Raw genomic sequence first — 12,474 nt, forward strand, 5'->3', positions numbered from 1 at the left:
AGTCGGACGCTTAACCGACTGAGCCACCCAGGCGCCCCAGAAGTTGATATAATTATAAAGAAAACAATAGCAAAGTAACAATAACAGCATTTTATTAATAAAATGTATAGTAGCAAAAATATAGTTATAATAATAAATGATATGATTAAAAACTAGAGCCGCAAATTATCTACGAAACTATATTTTATAATGTTTATTTAGTTTTGAGAGAGAGCACAAGTTGGGGAGGGACAGAGAGAGAGGGACAGAGGATCTGAAGCAGGCTCTGTGCTGACCTCAGAAAGCCTGATGTGGGGCTCAAAGTCACCAACAGTGAGGTCAGGACCTGAGCCAAAGTCGGAAGCTCAACCAACTGAACCACGCAGGTGCCCCTGAAACTGTATCTTTAAAAATTGATTCTAGGGGTGCCTGGGTGGCTCAGTCGGTTAAGCATCGGGCTCTATGTGTTGGCTTAGGTCATGATCTCACAGTGTGTGAGTTCAAGCTCCAAGTCAGGCTCAGACAGGGCCTACTTGGGATTCTGTCTCCCTCTCTCTCTCTGCTCCTCCCCCTGTCACATGCTCTGTCTCTCTCTCAAAAAATGGGGTGTGGGGGGAAACATTCTAAAACAATTTGAGGGAGATTTCAACACATTTCTGCAATATTCCTTAATGGATAAAGGCCTCAGAAGGGGCTTACACCTGGTTTCCACCAGTACTAAAACTTGATTTGCATCTTTGAAAACAATAATGTAAGATTTTGGAAGGTCAAACAGATTTAAGATTTCACACAACAGTAAATTTGCAAAGTATAAAATTTCTGTAAACAAAAATATTAAGTCTAGAAAGATTACAAAATACAAAAGTATTAAGTCTAGAAAGATTACTGAAGGGGCGCCTGGGTGGCGCAGTTGGTTAAGCGTCCGACTTCAGCCAGGTCACGATCTCGCGGTCCGTGAGTTCGAGCCCCGCGTCAGGCTCTGGGCTGATGGCTCGGAGCCTGGAGCCTGTTTCCGATTCTGTGTCTCCCTCTCTCTCTGACCCTCCCCCGTTCATGCTCTGTCTCTCTCTGTCCCAAAAATAAATAAAAAACGTTGAAAAAAAAATTAAAAAAAAAAAAAAGATTACTGAAAAAAGCTCAAATACACCTGAAGGAATTTATGCTGAATTAAGGATTACAAATAATTCTCTTCTTACAGGATGAATCCTTGAGATTGGCACCAAATTGATATGGGCAACAAAGTTAATTTTCTAGCTTTCTCCTTATACAAAACGTATGTTCTGACTAACTGCCCACACAACATTTTAGTAACCAGAAAATTATTGTAGAAGGTAACTTTCATGTATTTTAAATACTTTTAGAAATATTCTACTTATTCATATTTTATGTGTATTACATAAATTTCACTTGGAATATGTTTCATTTGGCAGCTCTTCCTAACATAGTTATATTCTCATACTTTATTAAAATTATAGGAGTAAATTACTGTATTCGGATTTAGAACAGCAATCCTCCCAAATGCTTATGTTCAGAATTAGTCTATTCTTCCAATCGACTGAAGGGATGTAGATATCTGTAACATGAAGCTGTAATAATTCATAAACATACTGTTCTTAAATCCACTTAAGTGGGGTGAAGGAATGCCCCATAAATAATTAGATATTGAGAAAGACAGGGATAAACTTTGGTTATTTGGAAAACAAGATTAGATATCTTTTGTGTATAATGTTCTCAAGGAGGAGAAATGACTGAATCCTTTTATTCCCACATCCCATTGCTCAAAGATACTTGTTTCCTTCAAATAAAGACCTTAAGTTGTTTTAGGAGCTTTATGAAAGCATTTGAAGTGTATAAATATTATAACAAAAAGGATAAACCCAATTTGAGGAATCACCAGAAAGATTACAGGAGTCTTGCACAATTATTTAAAATATTGGACCAATTCATGTTATGTTCACATCTGACATACCAAAAGCAGTGCTAATGGTGTAACTTAAAGAAAAAAAATGTAAGAATGAGGCTGAAATGTGTGCCAATACATTGGACTCATGAAAAAGATCTGAAACCTCCAGTCTGGAAAGAAAACAAAGCAGGGAAAGAGTATTAAACTATGACTTCGAGCTTTTAAGAGTATGGAAAGGTCAACAAAACAAATTTCTACCAATGAGATTTAGGGGCACCTGGGCGGCTCAGTTGGTTGAATATCCGGCTCTTGATATTGGCTCAGGTCGTGACTTCGCACTTGTCAGATTGAACCCTGTGTCAGGCTCTGTGCTGGGCAAGGAACCTGCTTGGGATTCTCTCTCTCCCTCTCTCATTGCCCCTCCCCCTCACATCCATGTGCACACATGTGTGCTCTCTCTTTCTCAAAATAAGTAAGCTTAAAAAAAAAAACAAAAAATAAAATAAAATAAAAATGAGATTTAATTAACATCCTAGGGCTTAAAGATATTTTGGAAAAACAGTCATAAATTTATGGAATTCTAACAGGAGAGAGGATACATGCTAAAATGTTAATAAATCCAGGAAAGTTCTAAAATAACACAATAAGAGAAAAGGTCATGTTTTTACAATGATGTCATTGTATTTTACTCATAAAAGAGGCTGGATGGAAAGTAGCTGGCTCTGGCATTGTGGATGGCAGTCACTGTCTTTGCTGTCTCTATGGCATTTCTAGAGACAGAGATCAGGATTAGAGGAACCACAGTTCTTGCCCAGAGCGGAAACCCTACCTTAGTTTACAGCCCATAAGCCTCTTAACAGTCCCCAGGGAAATGTTCTATCACCATCGGGGAAAAAAATTAAAACAGTTTCAGAAGCTTCAGTTTGGGAAGTGATTACACATTTTAGGCAAGTTTAATTCTCCAGTGATACACGAAAAATCTAAGAACCCTGGGGCGCCTGGGTGGCTCAGTCGGTTAGGTGGCTGACTCTTGATTTGGATTCAGGCCATGATTTCATGGTTCTCGAGTTCAAGCCCCACGTCCAGCTCTGTGCTGACAGTGTAGAGCCTGCTTGGAATTCTCTCTCTCTCTCCCTCTCTCTCCCTCTCTCTGCTCTGTACCCTCTTTCTCAAATAAATAAGTTAACTTTAAAAAAAAAATTAAAGCCAAAAAAACTAAGAACCTTAATCATTTGTAAATGAGGTAATAAAAGGCAAAACAACTGATACATTTTTAAAGAATAGTTATTACTTAACAATGGAAACTGATACACATATATTCAGAAAATGCTGACACATCTTTTGTACTGAGATGGTTTCCCTGAAGAAATAGGTTTTGTCAAAAGTGGGAATTTCAGAGTCAAATAATATCCGTTCCATGACAATATGTCATTGACATAAATTTCTACTCTAACATAATTCTTTATCTAAATTATAGTCTTTGGAAGAATTTTTGTCTCTACAAATCATTGGCATTTGCCTAATAATTGTATCAGTACAGTCTGATGTCACATATTATCTTCTACATTTTTTCTCGCCAGATTTGCATTCGTGTATATATTATACATTTGTCTATTACTGTATATTCATTTATTTTTGCTCTTATTTTAAATTAGATGACAAAAACTTATGGAGCAGATCTTTTCTGTTCAAAATGCTAGTAGTGGGGGTGAAAGGAATGATAATATTGGATTCAGTGCTTTGATTACCAATACGGTAACTATGAGGTACAGTAAAATATTTGCTATCAACATCCGAAGATCATAGATAAATTCACTTATTTAAAAACTTTTTTCTCTAAAAGGAGACTAGTCCATTATTTTAATTGGATAAAATTATTTTTTTCCACTTGTCTATTTATTCTACTCATTTTAATAATTCTTCTTAGTTATTCTGTATGTGAGCAAAATTTTAATCAGTCTTGTCTTAGAATGTTCCTTACCAGCCAGATCGCCTTTAGGCATGATTTGCTGCATTTACCCTACATGAGGCAAGCTTGTTTTTCTTGTTCTCTTTATTTAGCAAGTCCTGAAATGTCGTATTTTTATTACAATCACAGAAAGAAAATTTGCATGTGAATTACAAAGATTTATTTCTTGAACCATTTGATAATTGCCAATGTGATACCTCGTCACCCTCCAGCCCCATAATTTCTGGTGTAGTTTTAAATTTTTTTTTTTCAACGTTTTTTTATTTATTTTTGGGACAGAGAGAGACAGAGCATGAACGGGGGAGGGGCAGAGAGAGAGGGAGACACAGAATCGGAAACAGGCTCCAGGCTCCGAGCCATCAGCCCAGAGCCTGACGCGGGGCTCGAACTCACAGACCGCGAGATCGTGACCTGGCTGAAGTCGGACGCCCAACCGACTGCGCCACCCAGGCGCCCCGGGTGTAGTTTTAACAAACAAGAACATTAGGATATTCACCTATATAATTACAATATAACCATAAAAAACAAGGAATTTGACATTGTGTATTGTTGTCCTCTGGTCCTTATACTTCATTCATGATTCACCAGTTGAGAATCATCTTGGGATGGAATTTTCATGGCTCTTTGGTTGCCTTGAATGGGAACAGTGCCTGGTCTTGCCCTGACTCTAGTGACTTCGACACTATCGAAGACTGCAGGCAGGTTTATTTTGTAGACTGTGCCTCACGTGGGTTTGTCTGACATTTACTCATGTTTATAATAGATTAGATCACATCACACTAGATTAAGTTACGTTAGATTTCCCTGTTATTACATTAAATTAGACCAGATGTTTCCTCATGGTTAGATTAGGTTTATTACACAGCTTCAGGAGGATATTCTTCAGGAGGCGTGATATTCTTCTAATTGTGATATTCTACTGTCATACTATCAGACATAATGCTTTTGATTTCTTCCACTAATAAAATGTCCATTTTGATCAACTTGTTAAGATTGCAAAGTCCCCTGTAAAGTTACTCTTTTTCCTTTTGAAATTGTAGTCAGTACTATGTAGGGAGGTCCTCCGAAGCTATGTAAGTGTTGTGCTTCTCATTAAATTTTCCAGTTATTTACTTATCTTTATGAGGATAGATTCATGGTTTCCTGTTTTAGACACTGGATTATAATCCATTTCTACCATTTATTTTGAAGATCAGTTTGTCCCAGATTTTCCCAAAGATGCCCTTGAAGCAGCTTCTGTGTCTTTTCACATGTCTCCATCATTTGAGCACTTTCTGTTTTTCTGGGGCAATAAAATGATTGAATCTTCTCTTTCACTTTCTGTGCTGCAGTCAAGCCATCAGTGGTTTTTCTAGAGTTCTGGCTCTTTGTGTTGGAGGATGGTATTAAGAAAGGGATACCTGGATGCCGGGTTTGTTCCTTGCGGTTGGGGACTCTCTGATCTAGGTAATTTCAGGGGGCAGGTGAGGTCTGTATGTGCACACACACACACACACACACACATCTCTGTAAATGTGTATAAACACATCTGCATTTATTTTATAGCGTGCACGTGTGTGTGTGTGTGTGTGTGTGTATAACCAACCGCATACCAGTATTTCTAATTCTAATTGAGCACTATTGGGTTTATTCTACTCCGTCTCCCCATATGTGCAACTCTCACATCTGACAGTGAGAAATCAGGCTCCGATTTCCCACTCCCCAAGTCGACTTAGTTGGTCCATTCCTTTCTCTCTTCCCCATCTCCCACCAACACACATCTGAAAGCTCTCCTTACTCAGCCCAGCCAGCCATGATAGTTTGGTATTTTTTTCTGAAAATGATTTTGTAAGAATATCGCTGTGACTACAGTGATCACTGTGTATATTTTATCAAGAATTGAAACTTAATACATGCTCTATTAGTGTCCTAAAAATGAAACGAGAAAGATGGTCTTTCAAAAAGGCTTGTTCCTCCTCAGTCTAATGCTGGCTCTGAAAGGGGTAGGCTTGAAATATCTACAAACCAAGTGCCCTCCACTTTTGCAGGGTCTGCTAGCCACGGGATGTTCGGAGGTTCATTTCTATTAACAACAGCGTACGATTCAACTATTTTGAACTAGGTCAACATACTCCATTGACTCTTCCTGTGTTTCCCCATGTGTGACCGGCTGACAGGACAATTATTGTGCCTTGACTTCCACATCATGCAGATAGGTCCTGTCATTCTCTCACTAGGAGAATCTGACCATTGGACGTGAACTCCTAAAGTCAGCTGGCTGTCAGATGAGATCCAGGTTACATGAGGAGCTGTACCTGAGCATAGGAGTCTGGGTGTTCTCCAGGGGGCACGTAACATGGGTACCTGGTGAGGTACGGACAAAACACAAGGAGTAACTTCTCTTTCCTATGGAAGCTAATGTTGTAAAGTCGTTTTCGTCTGAAGAGATCATCAGAGAATACACAGCACCCCACGAGCATAGGGGGAAAGTACTAAAAATCGTGTTAGATAGTTAATAAAAAATATGATGCACTTTTACAAATGCTCCGAACTTTGTGGTATTTCTCAACATTTAAAATTATTCCGTATTGAGATTTTTTTTCTCATTCTAAATATTCACTTTCATGCCCCGTTTTATGCTCCTAGTTTTCTAATTGTGTTTAGTAATGGAGGTCCCATTACTAAACATTGCTCACTTGAGCAAGTGAGAGGGCCCAAGACGTCTAAACAACCGCTGTTGATCAGTAATGGCAGTGTAGCCAATGCCGAGAATCAGTGTGGTGTCAGTTGATTGTCTAGAGTACTGGTTTTGCCACTTGACGTAAAGTATCTGTTGGCCGCTGCTGCTGCTTTTTCTAGTTTCAGAAAACGAAACAGGATTCTAGCTTTTGTTTTTTTTCCTTTTTCCTCTAATCTCCATGGTGTTTCGGGTTCCTCACCAGCAGTCCTTCCTAAACTTGAGACATGTAACACCTGAGATTTCAGGCATGCCAGTAGACAGGTGCAACGGGGTCTGGGAAGGACATGCACCCTGGAGGTCATCAGGGCAGAAATGCCGGGGTCCCCGCTGTGCCACACGGGTAAGACCTTTTACGCTGGAGGAGCCGGCCTTAGACACAGGTGAGGAGAACCATATCTAGGACAGGCCTGCCGATGGGTATTTGCGGAGCTGACAGGCTTTGTAAGCGGGAAACAGGATCATCAAATACGATGAAGAATGAGAGGTGTATGTTAGTTTTGAGGCAAACGCAGAAGGTTCTCCCTGGGTTTTGGTAGACTAGGCAAGAGGACAGAATTTCGTGACCCAGAATTCGACGCTTTCTTGAAGGACGAGTCCAGAATCCAACACACGGTGAGTCGTTCGCCAGCCACATTCAGCTACACTGTCACGTTAGAGTTAGAACTCAGGCAATCATTTTTCCCAGAGTCGGATAAACCAGAGCAGTGAGAGAGGACAGGCCTTTTTTGTAGGTATGTGGCTGTCATGAGTGGAATGACCACCAGCGGTCTCTGTGCACTCTTCCCTTCTGCTCCTTGCCCTCACCTCTCTAGTCCACTGCTCAAGACTTGCTGGAATGTGTGTCTCGGCCCCAGGATCTTTGCAGCAGCCCTGGAACACTCCCCACCCCCACCCGCCCGGTGCCTCCAATCTCGTCTCCTGCTGCACTTAGAAGACTATTTTGAAAAAGGCAAACTCAGTCATTGCTCAGGCTTGAAATCATTTGGGGGCTCCTTTGTTCTTCATGTAACTTTTACGTTCCTTATTACTGTCTTTTCACAGCTCTCCCCCACCCAAACGCCAACATTAGCTTCATAGCTAAGTGCATCACAGCCATGCTGAGCGCTTTTTAGGTGTTTAAGTGACACATGATTATTTACACACCTGGACAAGTTTACACATTATTTCCCGTGCCCCACAGTGCCCCACAGCGCCCCTTCTCCCACTCACCAAACCCGAATCCCAACCAAAGCACGTCATCCGAACCCTTGAATAATCCTTTAGATTTCAAGTTTACTTCAGGCCTCCTCCAACATGCCCTTCCTAAAGTCCTTAGTCAGCTAGGCTTTTTGTGAACTCAGCCCCCTTGTCCAGTTGTACAGAATCCCTAATTCCGAATAAAGTGCTTGGCAACATAGAGAGTGCTTCATGAATATTTGTAATGTGAATTAATTAATAAAAATATATTGATTAAAGAACTGCTAACCTTCACAGCAACCTATGCTTTCTTAGCCCCCCCCCCCCCCCCCCCCCCCGAACAAAAGAAATCAAAGTCTAAAATGCCGAATGTATTTGTGAAGGGTAATGTACTTGGTAACAAAGTTGTCAGTTTTTGGCAAGACTCTCTTGTTTTGAAGCCTTTGTTTTCTCACCAGGAGCTGGCTGGCTTTCTCACTGTCATCCCTTCCCAATTTATCATTGCTTATACCGACAGAGAACGAGGGAATATAGTATGACATTTAAGAGCACAGGTTTTTGAGACAGACTGCAAGATTCAATCCTTACCTCTGACATTTACCAGCTACAATGACTTTGGGCTATTTATTTAACCTTTCTTTGCCTTGGTTTCCGTATCTGCAAAATGAAAATAATAACTGCCTCATAGCGATGGTGTAAAAATTAGGTAAATTATTATATCAAGAAACTGAGAACAAAAAAACCTGGCACCTATGTGTAAGCTGCATACACTGGGTAACTATGATTTAGCTTTAGTTTTCTTATTCCTGGTATAGCCTCGTATCAGAAGAGAGAAGAGAGGATTTTCTCTATTAGTGGTCCAGGCCAGATGTTTTGTGGTCCAGATCATTAAACTGTGCCTTCAAAATTGCCTGAGAGGGGCATGTGGGTCACTCGGTCGGTTAAGCATCTGACTTCAACTCAGGTCATGATCTCACAGTTTGTGAGTTTGAGCCTCATGTCAGGCTCTGTGCTGACAGCTCGGAGCCTGGAGCCTGCTTTAAATTCTGTGTGCGTCTCTCTCTCTGCCCCCGTTCATGCTCTGTCTCTCTCTCTCAAAAATAAATAAACATTGAACATTTCTTTCTAAATGCCTGAGATATCCCTTTCTGGAGACTGAAGTCTACAACATACACATCTGCACAGGACCGTTACCTGAGGACAGTAGGTGGCTGGGTTACAGAAGACCCTGCTTTATAACTGCTGCCCAGACCGAACTTTCTGAGGCTGGGTTCCTTGTCAAGCCAACCATCTGACCTGAATGCAGGCAAAGTATCCATTTAGCACTGAGTTTTATTCCACTTCTCTATTCTTGTGTTATATGAAATTTTCATTTGGGAAAGAGAATCCTCGGCAGATAATTTTGTATGTCAAATGCAAATCCGTGAAGCACAGAATATTAGTGTTATATTGATCAGTTATAGGAGAGCTTTCTCATTTACATATCACTAGTGAGAGTAGAATTAGAGTTTATTGAATGTCTAAAAATATTTATCTCCAGGCCTCACTAACTTCTGTAAAAAATTTCCCAAAGCAACTAACGAGCTTATAGAAAATTTTATGTGCAAAGGAAAATGAGAAGTGCCCTTTGTATTTACTTTGGGCAGAGTGCAAATGTATGGGCCCTTCTAGATATTTGTAATGGTGGTAGAAATTGGTCTGGCTTTTCTAGGAGGGAATTTAGATCCCTGAGCCTAACATCTTGAGTATGTTAAAATATTTTGAACTCAGGATTTCCAAAACTCGGAATTTAGACTAAAGGAAATAACTAGAAAGTTACATAGCCTGTGGGTAGGGCGCCTGGGTGGGCTCAGTCAGTTAAGCCTCCGACTTCGGCTCAGGTCAAGATCTCATGGTTTGTGGGTTCAAGCTCCGTGTAGGGCTCTGTGCTGACAGCTCAGAGCCTGGAGCCTGCTTTGGTTTCTGTGTCTCCCTCTCTCTCTGTGCCTCCCCCCCCCCCCCCCCTCTCTCTGTCTCAAAAATGAATAAAAATTAAAAAAAAAACTTTTTAAAAAGTATGTGGGCAAAGATCAATTCTTTGCTATCTATTTTTTGTGTGTGTGCCGTCATATTAACTTAATGTCTGTGTCGCCCTAATAAAATGTAAGTTCAATGAAACCAGGGACATTTTCTGGGGTTTTTTCCCAACCATAGAACAAGTGCTTAGCAGATTGTCTTGTATACATCAAATATTCAACCATTATCTATTATATAAATCAAAGAGTCATTGTTGTGATGTCTGATAGAACACATGAGGAAGTATCTAAACAGCAAAAGTAAGAGACTGACTAAATAAATATGGCCAAATGATGGGACAGATGAAATCCACCAAAAGGTCAAAGTTTTTTTCTAAGTCTATTGATCGACATAAAAAAAATCTTAAGACATATTTTTTACATGAAAAAGGTTACAAGCCATATAATTCTAATATTGCAAAAATTTTTTAAAAGAAATAAAATATTGAATGTTTATATGGAGCCACACATATTCTCTCTCTCCTTTAAAATTGTCCTTATATTGTCCTTATTTCAAATATTATGATAAATTGAATTGTTTTTAGATGTTCAATCAGCTTTTTTTTTTTTTCTTATTTTTTTTTTGAGAGGGTTATAAAGACCATGTAGCTACTTGGAAAATGGTTAGGAAATAATTTAAGTCTACATAAGAATACAGAAATGCATGCTGGATTACTACTATGATAAAGTTACATTAACGTAGGGCTAAGGAAGGGACAAATTAATGTACGACTAGGGAATAATTTGTAGGGGAGTGAGTTTCTGGGTTTCTTTCTGTATCTTTCTTTCTCCCTCTTTCATGCTCCCTTCCTCTCTTCCTTTCTTCCGTCTCCCCCGTCTCTCTCTTTAATTCTTTCTTCTTAATGCCACCATTTTTTCCCTAAAAAATTCAATTAGAATCTCATTCAATTAGATTCAATTAGAATTTCATTAGCCCTTTTGGTAATTATTGAAAAAAAACGGAGTTGAGCATGTCCTCCTTATCTTCAGACACCAGTACATCTTTTAGGAGTTGCCGGAGCCTTCTTTACTAACAACCAACTCAAGTAGCTTAGAGTTGCCCTTCCTCCATAAATCCCTAAATAGAACTAAAACCATACCCAGTGATGAGCAAGCAATGACCTATACATTCATTTAGCCCTTGTGCTGCTCTGAATGTCAGTTTTAGTCAAGGATTATTTTATGGGGAAGAAAAATTATGCCCCCTTTTGAGGTGATCGTGTTTGTTTGCCGGTTTTTCTGCTGCAGGACACATCTGATGCATTTCACTTACGTTTCACATGTTCCAGCATTTTCTGCTGACCCTTTAACTAGAAGAAAATAACTGATAGAAAATGCAAGGAACTTAGTTCTCCTTGGTTACACAAACAAGGTCAACCTGAACAAAGATTTAATTTTCATCTGTAGTACTTCCAAACTTACAGACCCCAGAGTAGAAACTGAATGTAGATTATTAGTTAGGTTTTATAAATTATTCCCATTCTGATTCTTTTTTTCCCATTCTGATTCTTAAAAATGGGTACAGAAACCATTTGGAATTTTATGGAATTCTCATAACTTCCTAGTCCAATACTCTTGTGTATAGCACAGGACTTTGGTTTATAAGTGTATATTCTTTGCATACTCAGATAGATAACCTAATTCTGAGATTAAAAAATATATATATCTTTCTTTGCACATGCCTTTATATTTTCTGCATTTTCTCATTCAAAGTTGTATCCAAGACTTTTCCTTTTGTATTTTACTTAGAAAAAAAAAAAAAAAACAAAGATGATAATAATTGAGGTTTAAATTAGGACTATTTTCGATAGAACTTTCGGCTTCTCCCTCCATGACCTCCTACCAAGCTTCTTCCTTTCCTCTCCCCAGATCGAGGGACTGCAGTATCTGCTTCCTAATTACTCCAGCTGATATGAGGGTGCTTATATACTTCTCTGCCTTCTGTCTCTTATATGTATATTTTCTTCTCTCTGCCTTTATCTTTTATGCCGCTGCCCCATTTGTTTTCACAGGCCACTTATGAGCTCAGAGCTACGCTAAGGAAGAGCCCTGAAAATGTTCGCCACGTATTGATCATACCTTGAGAATCTTGCACATAATCTCATACACGGAGAATGTTTTCTCTGCTCGGGTCCAGTCCCACGTTGTCACCTTGAAAAGATGAGAAACTGACATGTCACCTGTTGTCGAAACACACTCCTTAGTTCCCTCTTTATCGTACTTAGATAATATGGCACACCATGACACTTTCCCACCTGCAGTACATGGTCTCAGTTGTGAAGCTATCCTCATAGAGGTCCATGTGTGGTGTTTTGGTGTCCTCTCTCTTAGGCTTTATTGCCATTTCTCCTCCTCTTTCAGCAAATGTTTTATGTTATGTGTAACCATCTCCATTTGCCCAACGTATGTATATATTTTAAATACTGTATGATTTACATAAAAATACCAAGGATTTATATTTCTCACGTACAGTAATTTCCCAGCTTACCAACCAGTTACATACAAAGAAGCGTCCTAAATATAAACACTGGCTTTAATTTTTTAAAAAGACATTATTTATATCAAGAAGTTATTTCAAGATGTGATCGCCTTAAACACTGTGAGGACACCAAACAATACGATGAAGTTGGTCACTTTCTTACATTTGAAACATGCATTTGTCTGTCTACTCGTA

At 39.3% G+C, this 12,474-nt stretch overlaps 1 protein-coding gene across 2 annotated transcripts in view; it reads right to left on the minus strand.

Moving 5' to 3' along the window:
• The window catches only part of SNTG1 (syntrophin gamma 1), a 327,584-nt gene that overhangs the window by 70,740 nt on the left and 244,370 nt on the right, over positions 1-12,474 (minus strand). For both annotated transcript variants that reach the window (XM_049633712.1, XM_049633711.1), the window contains exon 13: positions 11,880-11,951. In XM_049633712.1, coding sequence (XP_049489669.1) covers positions 11,880-11,951 — 72 coding nt within the window. The remainder of the gene's footprint in view (positions 1-11,879; positions 11,952-12,474) is intronic.

The sequence above is a fragment of the Panthera uncia genome, chromosome F2, assembly GCF_023721935.1.
Source record: "Panthera uncia isolate 11264 chromosome F2, Puncia_PCG_1.0, whole genome shotgun sequence".
NCBI lineage: Eukaryota > Metazoa > Chordata > Mammalia > Carnivora > Felidae > Panthera > Panthera uncia.